The 17126-nt window shown below is 38.2% G+C and overlaps 1 protein-coding gene across 3 annotated transcripts in view; it reads left to right on the top strand.

Moving 5' to 3' along the window:
• Positions 1 to 17126, top strand: part of ST7 (suppression of tumorigenicity 7) — a 489358-nt gene that overhangs the window by 465169 nt on the left and 7063 nt on the right. For all 3 annotated transcript variants that reach the window (XM_053716687.1, XM_053716686.1, XM_053716688.1), the window contains exon 13: positions 8506 to 8598. In XM_053716687.1, coding sequence (XP_053572662.1) covers positions 8506 to 8598 — 93 coding nt within the window. The remainder of the gene's footprint in view (positions 1 to 8505; positions 8599 to 17126) is intronic.

Here is a 17126-nt window from a genome sequence, read left to right as displayed (position 1 = left end):
GAACCCAAATTTTTTCTTTTGTGCTTCAGATAGAGCATGCAATTTTAAGCAACTTTCTAATTTACTCCTATTATCAATTTTTCTTTGTTCTCTTGCTTTCTTTATTTGAAAAAGAAGGCATCTAAGCTATTTTTTTGGTTCAGACCATGGAAAGCACTTGTTTATTGATGGATTAATTTCTCCACCAATCAGCAAGAACAACCCAGGTTGTTCACCAAAAATGGGCTGGCATCTAAACTTACATTCTTGCATTTCAAATAAAGATACCAAGAGAATGAAGACAATTTGATAATATGAGTAAATTAGAAAGCTGGTTAAAATTGCGTGCTCTATCTGAATCCCAAAAGAAAAAAATTGGGTTCAGTATCCCTTTAAATGGAATAATCTGGGTTGTATCTACTAAGATAACTGTTTTAGTATCTCTTCCATTCTCTGGTGCTTATTCACTAAAGTGTGCAGATTTTCATTTATTTGCTTTTCCCTTGATGTGTTTCCAGTGACTTGTTATACCAGATGCAGAGTATAACATGTATGAGAAATTGTTTCTTTAGGTTTTTTTTTTTTTTTTTTTTTTTTAAAAACAACAAGGTATAATTTATTTAGGTGCCTCACAGAAAAAAATGTATTATGTGAAAACACTATAACCAATGGGAGCCTCGTTCTCATGCTGTGAGAGACACGGCATGAGTACTAATGCAGCGAAGGGGGTAAGTCGCGCAGCAATGGCAGCAAATTGTAAATATACATGTATATGACCACGTACATATACATTTATGTGCCAATATGCGTATATACACATATCAACACATAAATATACACGCACACAATCATATAATATACACTTACTGGGAACACACAGTTCCCATAGACCGCTATGTAAAGGCACCCCACACCCGCCAACTTTAAAACCTCATAACTGCTTATTACAGTTATTTATTTTTATATTTTTTTTTTATTTTTTTTCCAAGGCTTTATTTAAATTAAATAGAATAAACATACACTTCAAGCAGTGGGTGAGCAAAACATCCAACAAGAGTAATACAGTATTGTGTTTCACCATAATTAAACAGCGTGCTATCTTTTCCAGAACATACATCTTATCCCATAACTTTAGCGCTTTAAAGTATTCTCTGCACATCAGTGTTTTCTGCATGTAGCCCAAATTTTTATAGTTTAGATCTCTAATAAAACACTTGTGTATCTAATTGGGTTTGTATAAAAATGTTAAATTAATTTGATAAGGAGAAGGCAAAGGAAAAAGTATTTAGTTAATAAAATGGCTAATGGTCGGGTATTCCGGGTCAATGTTATGAGGCATAGGGAGAGGATAAGAGTACCATAATTTTTTATTTATTTTTTATGTTTCATCTTGGGGCTCTTCTAAATGATATTGGTTATAGTATGGCAATCTGCCCACTAGACATCAACAGCTGGGGGATATATGATATTAAAGTGTAGTTGTCTCTGTTAAGACTAAGCAACGATCTGTATAATTAATCTTTAATTCTGCCATTACAAGGAGTTTCTCTCTCAGTAATTCTCTATAGTATTGGGACAAGTAAGAATCTTTTACATGCGCTATCTGAAATGTAAAGTTTCTGACCTCTGTGGCCCCGGCTGCGGGCCGCCAGGCGAAGACCATGTATACAGTTATGTAACATCCTATAAATAACTTCCCTTCAAAGTAATAACGTGAGAAAGAACAAGTGATAGAACAGCAAGAAAAGGTAGAGATAGACATAGATGAACTGAGGGTTGAGATCTATCTGGATAAAGCTGGTTACCATACCTGATGTTATGCAATTATTCAACATTCTAAAGCTGACCTCAGTTCCTTGAAGTATTTAAAGGAAGCACAGAGCCCCAACGGGAGCATCTGAATACATCCAAAAGTATCCCAACAAAAACAGCCCCCCCCCCCCAAAACTAGGTAATATTATAAACAGAAAATGGCAAATACACTCATTCCAGTCCGCTGCCCTTCATAATTAGTCTTTTAAGTGAAAAGAGAACTCGGGTCAGTCCTGTTATGAGGAAAGTAAGGCAGGGTACTCATAAGCAGTATGCGGACATCAAATCCAAGTGTTACCCTTTGTCTATGTGGAGAGTGTTTTCACCCTCTCGAGTACTAGGTTTAGTCCCTTTTAATATATTTTGCTGCCTTTTGCCTGAGGACCGTAGTGGGAGGTGAAGCGGCAGCTCAATGTGACTCCACACAGATTCAGTAAGCAAAGGAGGCTGATTATAAGTATCTTTCCGAAATGTTCCCGCTGTATCTTGCTCCGGTGGTTTCTGAGACTCTCTCTGGTCTTTAGTCCCAGTATGTATTGGAAGGCACATATTCAATAGGAGAGGATCAAAACAGCCGAGTTTTCGTGCATCCTGTTCCACTCGGTGCTTAAAGTTGTTTTTCTGTTGCTTTACTGGAACCGGGTGTGCTTGTAGTAAGTGCTTAGTAGCGAGCATGCTGTGAATTGCTGTATAGGTCTTTTGCGGTTCTGTGAGTGCATGTTGCTGCTCGGGCCGTGGGGGGCCCAACGGGAGCTCTGTACCATCAAGGTATTTTGTGGTTGTAGGCTCCTTTAGTATTGTATCAGAAGTCTCCCTATTATGTATGATTTGCATTAAGCGGTCAAATGGCGCTGTTTCAATCATCCTGGTAAACAGCTTCTCAATTCTCTCCCATTTCGCATCAAATGGCTGTGAAATGGCCTCTCCCGCCATGTGCACCATTGCGGTTATCTCCGGATGAAATGGTATATAGTGGTAATGTCTGTAGTTTTGCTGTCACAGACGCTCCAGGCCCCTGATGTCCGATCCGGAGGTCTGATGTCAAAATTACAATGCCGAAAACAGTGATAAGCTCTCTGAGGAGCTAATAAATGTTATAACAATATTTCCATATTTTGGCTGTATTATATTGCCTATATTCGGCGGAATCTAAGCTACTCAATCAGAGCTCCTGGAGAATGCGACCGGCTACGATCGCTGTTAGGACACGCCCCCTAGGTTTATTTTTTAATTTAAAATAACCGGTTTGTTCCTTGAAACCACAACCCACCAAAATGAGTTGAGCTTTCAGGGAAATTAGCTCTCATTATTGTATCACTTTCTGTACACACACACATGCTTCTTTATATTATCTCTATATACTGAAGTCCAATACTTAGAGAAAACAATGTTTTGACATTTTATTGTTTGTCTCTCCTGCCTCCCACTGGGAGTGTCATTTCTTCTGCTGGCTATAATCGGTAGGGATACCACAGGCAAAATCAGCTATTTAAAAAGCTGAAATAAATGCAAAGGAACATTTTGTAAACAATTCGATACACTCCAGCATGTAAAATGAATCATTGTGGACAAATTAAAGAGGTGAGAAATTTAGGGTAAACTGTGCCTTTAAGGAGCTCTCCATAGAGACCATATAGTGGGGCTTACAGGTCTATTTATGGAACACATGCATTTGTTTCTAAGGAGCATTTAGCATCTAGGAACCATGTAGACGTAAGAACCTCACAATGAGCTAATGTAAATGGAAGCTACAGAACACCTAATCAAATCCTTATTTTAGAAGTTTCTGCTTGAATAATGTTTACCAATGTGACCATCAGACAATCTTAGAACTCTGCAGTTAAGTGAAACAATTTGAATATATGACATGATGAAACTTTGCCAGTAAAATGCTCTACATACTTTCTGTCTGATATGACAAGTCCTTGTTTTGTATATATTCAGAAAAAATACCAATGTTGTTCCAAATTACCCAGCTGTAAATTAGGAAATCCTATACATACTGTTTTTATTTTAACAAATGCATTTCAGACAGCATTGATTTATGGAGCAAAATAAATGCAGTGTGTGAGTAGGACTCTGTCACTCTGAATCAAATGTTCTATTTTTTCTCCAGGCATTCTTCTTTTTCATTTGTACGCCTAAACAAATCTATCTGCTGACAGCTGTGATTTGCATATTGCAGCACATCCAGAGATGGAACTGGTATCATTTAAGTAAGAGCACAGTGGATTGTAATGTCATATCAGAGTTCCTCTGCGTTCCCTGTAGTTTTAGGATGACTGATGATACAAGGCTGTTGAAAATGCTGTATATATAGAATTTATTTTCTCCTTTCTTCTCTTATGGGATACATTTAGAGAATTTGCCTGAAGTAATTGCTGAAATCTGGGTTCACTTGCTTGCTAGCGTTTTGCAAATAGAAATCGGGAATTAATTAGACTTCTAAAATATGAACCAGATATATTTGGAGGGTCACTGGATTCTTTTTTTTTTTTCTTTAATGATTTACATTTGGGTAGTTGTCTTTCAAATTAGTCCTGGGTTGTAATAGAGATTTTTAGTGTCAATAAAAGTTATTTATAGAGGTGGTGTGTATTTGTTTGTTTTTTTGTCCTTTCGGCTTTATTCAGTTTTATCTATGTAAGACTGTATCTTACACCGTTCATATAGTGTCTTATGTAAATTTTGTTTCAGGTGATTATCCACTAGTGAGTATTTTGCTGTAACACATGTCCATATGGTTCAAGCTAAATCTTTATGCTTATTCAAAGGGAAATGCAACATATCCCCATAGTATATTATACTACAATAGAAAACTGAGTGCTGGGAAAACCATGAATTCCATCTTAATGCTTGTGTACCAGTGGGGAAACCCTAAAAAAGACATGAAAGTTTGTCATTTGTTATTTTTTACAGAAATCATAATTTTTTTTATGTATCAAAAATAAGCAGGTTGCTCTAATGTAGAATTGATTCCATAAAGCATCCGTAGATACAGTTTCTGTGTGTGCCACATATTTATAATAGATTTCATCACTAAAAAGATGGAGAACGTTCGTAGCACAATTAGGTGAAGATTTGTGTGGCCGAGACAACTTGGTTTTGATTAGCAATTCCACACAACATGGCTGCCAGAGGCGCGATAAATTGCAAGCCTGTATTTCTTTCAACAATAAAATGTTGAAGTGTCATAAATGTACAAATTCTATTTCTGCAATCACCTGATTTTGAGTTTGTTTATAAATAGTTTGAAATAAGTTAATTACTTTATTAAATAGTAGATTGTTTTATGCCTGTCTGTAATATGTTATTTTCTGAATTTACAGCAATTATTACAACCTGAAGCTTAATTGTAATTCCATAGATTTGATTTAAAGGGACAGTCTACACCAGAATTGTTATTGTTTTAAAAGATAGATAATCCCTTGTTTACCCATTCCCTAGTTTTGCATAACCAACACAGTTATATTTATATATTTTTTACCTCTGTGATTGCCTTGTATCTAAGCATCTGCAGACTGCCCCTTTATTTCAGTTCTTTTGACAGACTTGCAGTTTAGCCCATCAGTGATGGCTCCCAGGTAACTTCACGTGCACTAGCACAGTGTTATCTATATGAAAAACATGAACTAACACCTCTAGTGGTGAAAAACCTGTTAAAATGCATTCTTAAGAGGCGGCCTTCAAGGTCTAAGAAATTAGCATATGAACCTCCTAGGTTAAGCTTTCAACTAAGAATACCAAGAGAACAAAGAAAAATTGTTGATAAAAGTAAATTGGAAAATTGTTTAAAATTACATGCCTATCTGAATCATGAAAGTTTTTTTTGGACTAGACTGTCCCTTTAAATCAATAAATATGATGAATATGTTTTGTCATCTTTGAGTTGATATAAAGTAATTACATTTTTGCATTATACTCTGGCAACCTTCTGTTTTATGAAAAGGTCTCTGTAAAGCGAAAATATTTTCCACATGAGTTCTTCACTTACTGTTTGAGTGATGCCCATTACAAGGGTTTCAGCATTTTACCAATTCTGTTTTGATTTAAAAACAAGGACTAGCCAATGGACGTGTGAGATTAACATTTCTTTAACAATTACCTCACATTTTGATGTCATCTATCTCAAACACTGTGCGCCTCTAATGCTTAGAGCCTATCAAGCGTTTTAGAAACACGCGTATTAAAGGGACATGGAGCATACTTGCACATTTTATAAAGTCTATTTTTAACATTACAAATACGTTTTGCATGAATAATAGACAAGTCTCTCAGGCAGTGGTTTGTTACATTTTGTGACCAAAACCCAGGTGATTTATGTTCCATTCATTTGGTGATCTGTTCTTCTGCTGTAATGTATACCAGAGGTATATATAAAGAGATATCATAACATTGTTATTACTTATGTTTTAGATTTATGTTGTAGCAAAAAAAGAAGAGGGTTTTGCTTCCTTTAGTAGATTGTGATTTCTTTTAAAATGACACTAAAATCAAAATTAAACTTTCATGATTCAGATAGAGCATACAGTTTTAAGAAACTATCCAATTTACTTATAGGATCAAATTTTGCACAGTCTTTTTATATACACACTTTCTGAGGCACCTGCTCCTACTGAGCATGTGCACAAGTTCACAAAGTATACGTATACTAGTCTGTGATTGGCTTATGGCTGTCACATGATACAGGCGGACAACAAAAGGGTGAAAAATAAATTTGTCAGTAAAACATTTTTTACTGCTTATTTGAAATTCAAAGTAAGTGTTATTGCATTGTCTTTGTATTATGTATGTGTTAATTGTGCAATCTCTGTATTTAGTGGTCCTTTAATAAACATTGTATTTATCTTATAATATTGTACTTATCTAAAGACCTAAACTAGTGCGGCCATCTTGCTGACATTTTAAATACTCTTTCCTGATGTTCTGGTTTAAAATTACTTGTAAGCTGAATATTATTTTACAGGCAGTCTCAATAAACTGCTTCCATTACAGTAGGTGGTTCAGGGTAAGAATGTGCAAATAATCAGACTTTAAGACGACCTCCATGGTTTCTGTCTGCTAACTTATCTTTCTCTTTGTTTCTGCCCTAATTCCATGCACTTGCTATTATTGATAAGAAAGTAATTGTTTAGAGCCAGTCCTGTGTCTCCCAATGGATCTGTTACAGAGGGAAATATTCAGTTGCATAGCATATAAATTATTCATATGTAATTTATAACATGAAACAATGTTATAGGTATGTAGCTTATACGTAAACTGGGTAGTAATTAAACTCATAAACATATGAACTAACGCCCTCTAGTGGTGAAACACTCAAAATGCTTTCAGATTAGAGGCAGTCTTCAAGGTCTAAGAAATTATCACATGAACCTCCTAGATTTAGCTTTCAACTAAGAATACCAAGAGAACAAAGCAAAATCGGTAATAAAAGTAAATTGGAAAGTTGTTTAAAATTACATGCCCTATTTAAATAATTTAAAAAAAAAGTTTTACTTTACTGTCCCTTTAAGTAGTGTAGTGTGCACTGGCCGATGATGGGTTTTAGGTTTACTGTATTTCACATTTTAATTGTTTTGTAATAACAAAAGCCTGCAATGTTTAAAATGTGTTGTTTCCATGTCCTGTTTAAAATGTTATCTTACTTTTAAGGTTGGGAAGCTTCTGTGCCTTCAGTTTTCAGTACACAATGTCCTGTAATAATTTATTCTAATGCTTGATCTGTTCTTAAAATATTGTTTTCTTTGTTGTGCTTAAAAGAGGAATTTAAAATATAACATTTTTGTTTCTTGAAAAATGGCTTTCCCTGTGCTTACTAAATCAGATTTTTGTTTGTGGAGACAAGTTAATGTACTTCAATAAGGTTGTAGGAATTTTAATTTTCAGTCTGTGAACAGTGCCTGGAAATTAGTCATACATATTATCTATCAATCTATTTGTCTGTCTATCTATCTGTCATCTGTCAGTCTGTATGTCTATCTATCAATCTGTCAGTCTATCTATCATCTAACAAACTGTCAGTCTGTCTGTCTATCATCTATATATCTATGATCTAGCTAGCTATCTGTCAGTCTGTCTATCTATCGGTCTATCTATCATCTATCAATCTGTCAGTCTATCTATCATCTATCAATCTGTCAGTCTATCTATCATCTAACAAACTGTCAGTCTATCTATCATCTAACAAACTGTCAGTCTGTCTGTCTATCATCTATATATCTATGATCTAGCTAGCTATCTGTCAGTCTGTCTATCTATCGGTCTGTCTATCATCTATATATCTATGATCTAGCTAGCTATCTGTCAGTCTGTCTATCTATCGGTCTGTCTATCATCTATCTATCTATGATCTATCTATTTATCTACCTTTCTATCCAGCTAGCTATCATCTATCAGTCTGTCTATCATTCTGTCAGTCTATCTATCTATCAGTCTTTCAGTCTGTCTATCATGTATATATGATCTAGCTATCATTATTATTTTATTTTACTTTAAACACTCCAACAGTTTGTAAAATGTCTAGATAGATTTTAACACAGATAGTATCTGGGGATAACTTGGATCAGGCTTCTGTATAGTTATTTTATTAATCTGTGCACATTGCAGCAATCACTAAACCGCTAAAAAGTAAATGTGTTATATTTGTTCCTTCTAATCACAGTGTTGTATGCACGTAAAGATTAATGCATTGTTTTTTGTTTTTTTGCTTTTTAGCCTTTAGAATGATCCCTTACCCATTGGAAAAAGGTCACCTTTTCTACCCATACCCCATCTGTACAGAAACAGCAGACAGAGAGTTACTGCCATGTAAGTTTATGCTGAACGTAAAGTACTGCCAGAGACTGTCATCAACAAATTCATTACTTGTTGTTGTACTTGTGTATGAATCAAGCAGTACTGATGCACATATCAATTCAATTAAATGAGGGCTGATAATGGCATAAGGGGCTTTTCAAGTCTATCTGAATTCTGTAAATAGTGCCTGCATCTTTTTGTAGGGTGTAAAAGGGACAGACTATACCAACATTGTGATTGTTTATAACAATAGATAATGCCTTTAGTACCCATTCCCCAGCTTTGCACAACTAACATTGATATATTTCAAAAATGTATACCATTTAAACCTCTAAATTTCTATCTGTGTCTAAGCCACTACAGACAGCCTCATAGCACATGCTTTTTATTTGCTTTTCACAACAAGATACTGCTAATTCATGTGTGCCATATAGATAACACTGTGCTCTCTCTTCTGTGGAGTTGTGCAGAACTCAGCACTAATTGGCTAAAATGCAAGTCAATAGATAACAAATAAAATGTCATGTGATCAGGGGCTGTCAGAAGAGGCTTAGATACAAGGTAATCAACTGAGAGGAGAATGGTGCTTTGTTTAATACAAGGTTATAGGAATCACAGGTTACAACTTGGAAGAAACGAGTCCCATGGGAAGGAGGAGGAAGATGTTAAACCAACAAGATTAAAGGACTCAATTATTGGACACTGTTGTGTTTATATCATGGTTTGTTATAATAGTCAACAGTTTGAAAGTTGTACTTCAACAGTGGATAAAAATTGAACGAAAAGTATCCTAGGCACTCTTCACTTTGGATAAAGGGGCAGAAAGAGCAGAAAACAACCCAAGACTTTTGGTTATATTTTTTGGGAGTGAGGAAAGTTAAGACAGGTTGTATTATGTATTATTTAGGTTGAAAATGTATAAAATGAGGGACACTGGCTTAACATATGGAAAGACTATGGGATTGCATCAAGTTTCTACCTAAAGGGCATGTTATACCCCTTTGGAGGGATCACTTTAACCAAGAACGATGTAACCACAATGTAATAAAATATTAGTTGTTGTCTCTCTATAAAAATTATATTAAAAAAAAAATATATATATATATATTTATTAATATAACTGTGTTAGTTATGCAAAACAGGGAATGGGTAATAAAGAGATTATCTATCTTTCTTTCCTATGGCATAGAGAGTCCATGATTCATTCCAATTACTAGTGGGGTATTCACTCCTGGCCAGCAGGAGGCGGCAAAGAGCACCCCAGCAAAGCTGTTAAGTATCACTTCTCTTACCCATAACCCCCAGTCATTCTCTTTGCCTTGATCACGGGAGGATGGCGAAGAAGGTGTCTGAAGATATTTGCTGTTGCCTCCTAGGTATTGGGGGGCAGCACTCTAGAGGTTGATCCTCTGTGGCTCTTTCATGTGGGACTTACTTTATTTCCTGTGTATAAGAATTTAAGTTTTGGGCAGCATTTTTTAACAAGGACTTCTAAGTGGAATTTTATTTTCTAAAATATTAAAGGGATTGATATTTAGCTCTAGATTTTGAGGCTGAGTAAGGCTGGATGTTTCAGGGGCATTGTAGTTCCCTGATTGTGTGTCTGTTTTATTGACAGAGTGACGATATGTAAGGGATTTGTGTGTGGAGATTCTAATATTTTATTTTAAACGTATCGCTTTTTTCACACGCTTTGAAACTTGTGACGTTGCGGTCACATGTCTCTCCGCTCTTACGCTTTGCTTTTCACAGAGCTTTTGAGGAGCGGAGTGGCGTGCTGCTTGGAGCTGCTGCTGAAGAAATTTTTATCCTGCCGACTGGGATGTCAGAAGGATAGACTAGTTTCTTAGATTTTTCCTTTGATAGAATCCGGTTGCTAGTGGGAGCTCCTGGTTCCGGTGTGGTGAGTTGACTAGTCAGTCTGAGGATATAGAGGTAGCGTTTTTGCTTCTGATCTCATTCTGCAGTGGGGTAGTGTACTACAATTTTCTTTTGCATTATATTATAGTTTGTTTAATTCTGTGAGAATTTTCAATACTTTTGCTACTATGAACAAAATATAGCAGCTAATTTTGTTAAATGTTTACTTTGTTTGGAGGCTCAGATTGTGCCTCTGTGCCTCCTATGTAATTGTGTTCCACATGTTTAGACAAGACTTTACAGTTTAAAGATAAAATGTCTCCTGAGTCTGTCTCTCAGGATAATGTTGTCCAGGCCGTGCCTCAGTTATCTCCTCAGACGTCCCATTCTGTTTCACATGAAGTGCCCTGCGATTTCTCTCAGCCTCCTTCTGGGGTTGTTTATTTGCCAACGGATTTTGCTGCGCAGATGACATCTGCTGTGTCAGCAGCCTAATCAGCCTTTCCAATTGCTGTTAAATGCAAGAGAAAGTCCAAGAAGATTAATGTAAACAAGGGTTCTGACTCCGCTAAGGCTACGTTAATCCGTTTTTCCCAGTTATCTGATGAGGATGATTCCTTGGTGGCTTCTGAGGGTGAGTTATATGATTCTGATACTGTAATGACCAATGCTACAGATTCAGAGGAGATTAATTTTAGATTTAAGTTAGAACACCTCTGAGTTCTTTTAAAAGAAGTTCTTGATACTTTGGATGAAGCTGATTCATCTGTCGTGAAGAATCCAAAGAGGTCAAGTAAATTAAATAGGGTATATGATGTACCCTCATCTGTGGAAGTGTTTCCAGTTCCAGATCGTATTGCAGATATCATTTCTCAGGAATGGGATAAACCGGGGATTCCTTTTTCTCCGTCACCCTGTTCTTAAAAGGATTTTTCCTGTTGATGATGCTATTCGTGATTCATGGCGCACAGTGCCCAAGGTAGAGGGAGCTATCTCTACTCTTGCCAAGAGAACTACTATTCCTATTGAATATAGTTGTGCTTTCAAGGATCCCATGGATAAGAAGCTTGAGGCTTTTTTGAAGAAAATGAACATTCATCAGGGATTACAGTGGCAACCTGTTGCTAGTATTGTCACAGTTGCGGGGGCAGCATCTTATAGGTGCGATAATCTTATCCTAGAAGAGGAACTTCTGCAGAGGAGAACCAAGACAGGATCAAGGATCTCAAGTTAGCCAATACCTTTATTTGTGATGCCAACATGCAAGCTCTTAAGGTTGGATGCTAAGATTTCTGGTTTCACTGTTTTAGCTCGCAGAGGTCTGTGGTTAAAATCTTGGTCTGCAGATGTTACATCCAAGTCCAAGCTTTTATCTTTGCCTTATAAGGGTAAAACCTTGTTTGGCTTGATCCAGGTCTGGCTGAAATAATTTTCGACATTACAGGTGGAAAGGGCTCTTTCCTACCTCAGGATAAAAAGAATAGACCTAAGGGTCGCCAAAGTTTTAATTTTCGTTCCTTTCGTAACTTTAAGGGACAGAAGTCTTCCTCTTCTAAATCAGATCAATCCAAGTTCTCTTGGAGGTCCGGTCAGCCTTGGAATATGGGGAAGCAAGCCAAGAAGCCTTCAGCTGATTCCAAATTAACATCAAGGGATCGCCCCCGATCCTGTAGTAGATCAAGTAGGGGGCAGGCTTTCTTTTTTTCAGCAGGCTTGGATACGCAATGTCCCAGATCCTTGGGCCATAGATATAGTATCCTACTGTTAGAGAATAGGATTCAAATCTTGTCCTCCCAGGGGCAAGTTACACCTGTCAAGGTTATTTGCGAACCAGATAAAGAGAGAGACCTTCTTAAATTGTGTAAAGGACCTATCATACCTGGGAGTGATTATTCCAGTTCTTCTAGAGGAACAGGGTCTAGGATTCTTTTTAAATCTATTTGTAGTTCCCAAAAAGTAGGGCACTTTCTGTCCCATTCTGGACTTAAAGTGTCTAAACTAATTCCTCAGGGTTCCGTCCTTCAAAATGGAAACCATCTGGTCCATTCTTCCTTTGGTTCAAGAGGGTCAATTCATGATGACCATAGATCTTAAGGATGTGTAGCTTCATGTTCCCATTCACAGGGATCATTACCACTACCTGAGGTTTGCCTTCCTAAACGAACATTTCCAGTTTTTTGCCCTACCGTTTGGCCTTGCTACAGCTCCCAGGATTTTCACAAAGGTTCTGGGGGCTCTTCTGGCAGTGGTCAGGTCCCAGGGCATTGCTGTGGCGCCTTATCTGGATGGCATCTTGGATCAAGCGCCATCTTTTCATCTAGCAAAATCTCATACAGAGATGTCTATTCTACGTTCCCACGGGTGGAAAGTGAATCTGGGGAAGAGTTCCGTTGTACCAGATACAAGGGTATGCTTCTTAGGAACAATTATAGATTCCCTGTCCATGAAGATCTTTCTGACGGACTTCAGAAAATCCAAACTTCTTGCTTCATGCTTTTCTCTCCAGTCTACGATTCATCCATCAGTGGCTCAATGCATGGAGGTTATTGGTCTGATGGTTGCTTCTATTGACATCATTCCTTTTGCTCGGTTCCATCTGAGACCTCTGCAGCTATGCATACTCAGTCAATAGAGCGGAAACCATTCAAATCTTTTGCAGAGGATCCTCTAACAAGAGACTCTCTCTTGTGGTGGATGTCTCAGGATAATCTGTCTTGGGGCACTTGTTTCCAGAGACCTTCATGGGTGATTGTGACCACGGATGCCAGTCTATTAGGCTGGGGAGCGGTTTGGGGCTTCTTTAGGGCACAGGGTCTGGGGATTCGGAGGAGTCTTCTCTTCCTATAAATATCTTAGAGTTGAGAGCAATCTTCAATGCTTTGACAGCTTGGCCTCAGCTAGCCTTGCTCCGGTTTATCAGATTTCAGTCGGACAACATCACTTCAGTAGCCTACATAAATCACCAGGGAGGAACTCAGAGCTCCTTTGCAATGAAGGAGGTGACTCACATTCTTCAGTGGGTGGAGTCTCTATATTGTCATCTCTCTGCTATCCACATTCTATGGGTGGACAACTGTGAAGCGGATTTTTTTTTTTTTTTTTTTTAATAATAATTTTTTATTGAAGTCATATACAAATATAATAACCAAGGGGTATGCCCCTACACATTCACAGATAATTGTATACACAACACAATTAGAAGAGAAATATATTCAAATAACCCTAGTGTTACTATAAATTGTGGGCAAACTTATAGATAGACTTCAGTTTTTATTATACAATATCATAAGAATAATCTAAGCAAAAATGGTCCTCTCCTAACTAAATAAAAAGTAAATTTAGGTATCTGTTCCGTTAAAATTTGGGCTAGGGAGGAGTTAGTTGTATAGTTTCATGGGGCACAGGGATGCAGCGGGCGAGAGCCGCTCATAATGGAATAAAGGGGGGGGAGGGGAGGGGAGGGCGGAGCCAGGTAGTATGCGTAAGGAAGCAAATGTAGACATAGCTACATGACAGCCATTGAGGGGTGGGAGTGTAGATGGGTTGCTAGTCAACCATGAGAAGTTGGGCTTAATCCCACTGAGCTAGCATATATAATGTACACTAGGTTAGGTCCTAATTCTGCACCTCTGCTGAAATATGAGAGCAGCTTGCAACTAAAGCCAATGTCCGAATAATGAGAGTATGTATGTGGCTCTCCTTTCATAGTACATAAAGGATATTATCTACTTACCCCATACATCTAGATAAGCTGTAAAAACTAGAAGTGGAGTACAGGCATTTCAAAAAATAATAGCTAGTGAATCTCTAAGTCAGTATACACTATAGGAGCAAGCCTTGAAGGACATTCATATATAACCACATTGTGGAGTAAACTCTATTTATACGTTAGTCATAGAGATAAGTATGGTAATATGTCTAAGCTGTAGGGCTGTCATTTATGTGTACGCACTAGGCAGGCACAATATAGGATATCTAATTAAATATAGCCAGACGCTGACAATTAAAACTTTCTAAGTCACATAAGTCACATAACCTCCCCTCTAGCCCAGTGGTATAGCTATGATACAGACGGGGATCTATATATAGCAGTAGGGGTTTTAGATAACAGAGACAAAGCAGCCATGCACATAGTCATTTCAATGCTCAAATAACTTTCAAACAATAATATTGAGGCTCAATTTTAGTAATAAAACATCTAAATATGCTTTCCTCCTTGACAATATATATTATTGATGTGTAATAGATATACATGGTTACGCAGACGCACACAATATGAATATTAACCATACTACGTCAGTTTGCACTATCAAGCTAGGGTTGTGTAATAAGTACTATCTCCTACAACCTGCTTTGCAGGAGGATAGATACCTTAGTGAAACTGAGTGCTACCTGACTCATTAAATTCACTCATACAGAAGATAAATAAACTTTAGGTACCAAGATATGCATGAGCTTATATATATGTGTATCCAGATAAGTCATATCCAAAAAAGCTCTAATGGCGTGAAGCAATAATATTGGAGCATAATAAGAGCAAGTATAATATAATGTGGTATAGAACTAGCAAATAACTGTATTACATTACTGCACATATATTTACTATGAGTGACAGAGCTGGCACATAGAGAAACAACATTTTTAAGGTATCATATAAGCTTAGGAGGGGAGTATGGAAAAGACTTAAATTTAGAATAAGCTTTGTATGTCTTAGCAGACATATGAGCACATGGACATTTGGGGTCAGGGATGTGTAAACGATCAGGCTATGGGAATGATCTAACCCCTGCACTTACTTTCAAGAGGTCAGATTATGGGGACATAATATATACTAATAACACTATTAAGATGAAGTATTAACCACAAACTTCAATTATAAGAAACAATCTCTGTCATGGATGAGCACTTAAGTTCCTGAGAGCTAGAGGAAAGGTCTTTGAGGGTGTATAAATATCCTCTCTATCCCACTCCAGCCTTATTCTCCTTTTCAGAGTCATTGAGCAAAGTTTGGGGTAAATGTGTAATGAGAAATAAGAGAACTAAAATAAGATAAAGGCGACTCCTCAGCAGGTAAAAGGACTGAACGGTCCCAAGATCAATGAGTCTCAAACATAGCGGCACAGAGCCCAAGTTCACATTCTGAGGATAGAGATTCCCTTATCCTGACATTAGAGTTCAGCTCGTGTGGAGATCCGCTCTGGTATACCGGGGATCTGCAATAGTCAGAACGTGCGAGATATATCCAGCAGGGTCAGCAGGCTGTAATCCTAACAACCTAAATGCCGATAATGTTAGAGTGACTCAGTGGAATCTCGTCGATCAAGCAAGAGGGCAGAGTGAATAACCTCCTGGATCAAAAGGGCCCCTCAGAGGGTCGCGGCAATATATGCTAGCCGCTCCGGGAGACATCAGAGGCAGTGTGCTTCGAGTATGTGGAGCTGACTTGGAGAAATGTGACCCAAATTTTCCCATAAGTAGAGGTAGATGACCAGGCGCTCCATGATCTCTCCAGATAAGCGTTTCAGTGGAGCCGTTATAGCGCTCAGCCGAAACTGCCTTCACGGGAATAGGTATCTGATCACTGATTACAGCGCCGTGGGTTGATGACAAGAGCTCCCTCTGGCCCCGTGGCTCAAACAATGTGTCTAACTGTCCAGATTCTAAGTGGGGCTCTGATTGTACTATCCAGTATCTAGTAGCCTGTCTCACTGGGTCTATCATATCTCCCAGAGCAGGGCGGAGGTAGAATTGCGTAGGTCCCACCGGGAGTTTGGGTATGTCAAAGTGAGGGTCTATCGTAGTTTCCACTGGCTGTTCTACTCGTATGAGGGATTGTTCTATGAGGATCGGTGGGTTTGTAATGCTTAGCGTGGTGTGGATCGGTATCTCCCGTCGCTCCATGATAGTCTTTAAGCTGACTGCCATATCTTTAAAAACGGCTGAGACTTGTAAGTTGAGCTCCCGTAGGGCCTCATGGATGGCTGAAAAATCTTCCTCCATACTTGTTGCTATAAGTTCAGTAGGCCGCAAAGACCGAGGCGCTGCCTAACTGGCCCTTTCAGCCAAAGGAAGATACCGGCATAAAAATAAAGTGATAAGATAGTCCTGCAGGTTCTGAGACAGTTTTGGGGCCGATTTGTAAAAGATTGAACCCGGTTTGCCACTATTTTAGGTAAATTTCTGGAGGAGCATTCTGAAACACATCTACCCTGCTCGGCTGCTGGCTCCGCCCCCCGTGAAGCGGATTTTTTGAGCAGGCAGACCTTTCATCCCAGAGAGTGGGCTCTCCACCCAGAGGTTTTCACAATGATAACCTTCAGGTGGGGAGTTCCAGAGTTGGATCTGATGGCGTCTCATCAGAACACCAAACTTCCAAAGTACGGTTCAAGGTCAAGAGATCCTCAAGTCGTTCTGATAGATGTTCTGACGGTTCCTTGGATCTTCAATCTAGCATACCTGTTTCCTCCGTTTGCCCTCCTTCCACGAGTTATTGCTCCTGTCAAGCAGGAGAGAGCGTCTGTTATCCTAATTGCTCCTGCATGGCCTCGCAGGATCTGGTTCGTGGATCTGATAAATATGTCATCTCTTCCACCTTGGAAGTTCCCTCTGAGGAAGGACCTTCTACTTCAGGGTCCCTTCCTTCATCCAAATCTAGATTCTCTGAAACTGAATGCTTGGAG

The sequence above is a fragment of the Bombina bombina genome, chromosome 6 (assembly GCF_027579735.1).
Source record: "Bombina bombina isolate aBomBom1 chromosome 6, aBomBom1.pri, whole genome shotgun sequence".
In the NCBI taxonomy this organism is placed as follows: domain Eukaryota; kingdom Metazoa; phylum Chordata; class Amphibia; order Anura; family Bombinatoridae; genus Bombina; species Bombina bombina.
Note: the sequence above shows the minus strand (reverse complement) of the source record. Positions and strands in the feature narration are given on the sequence as shown.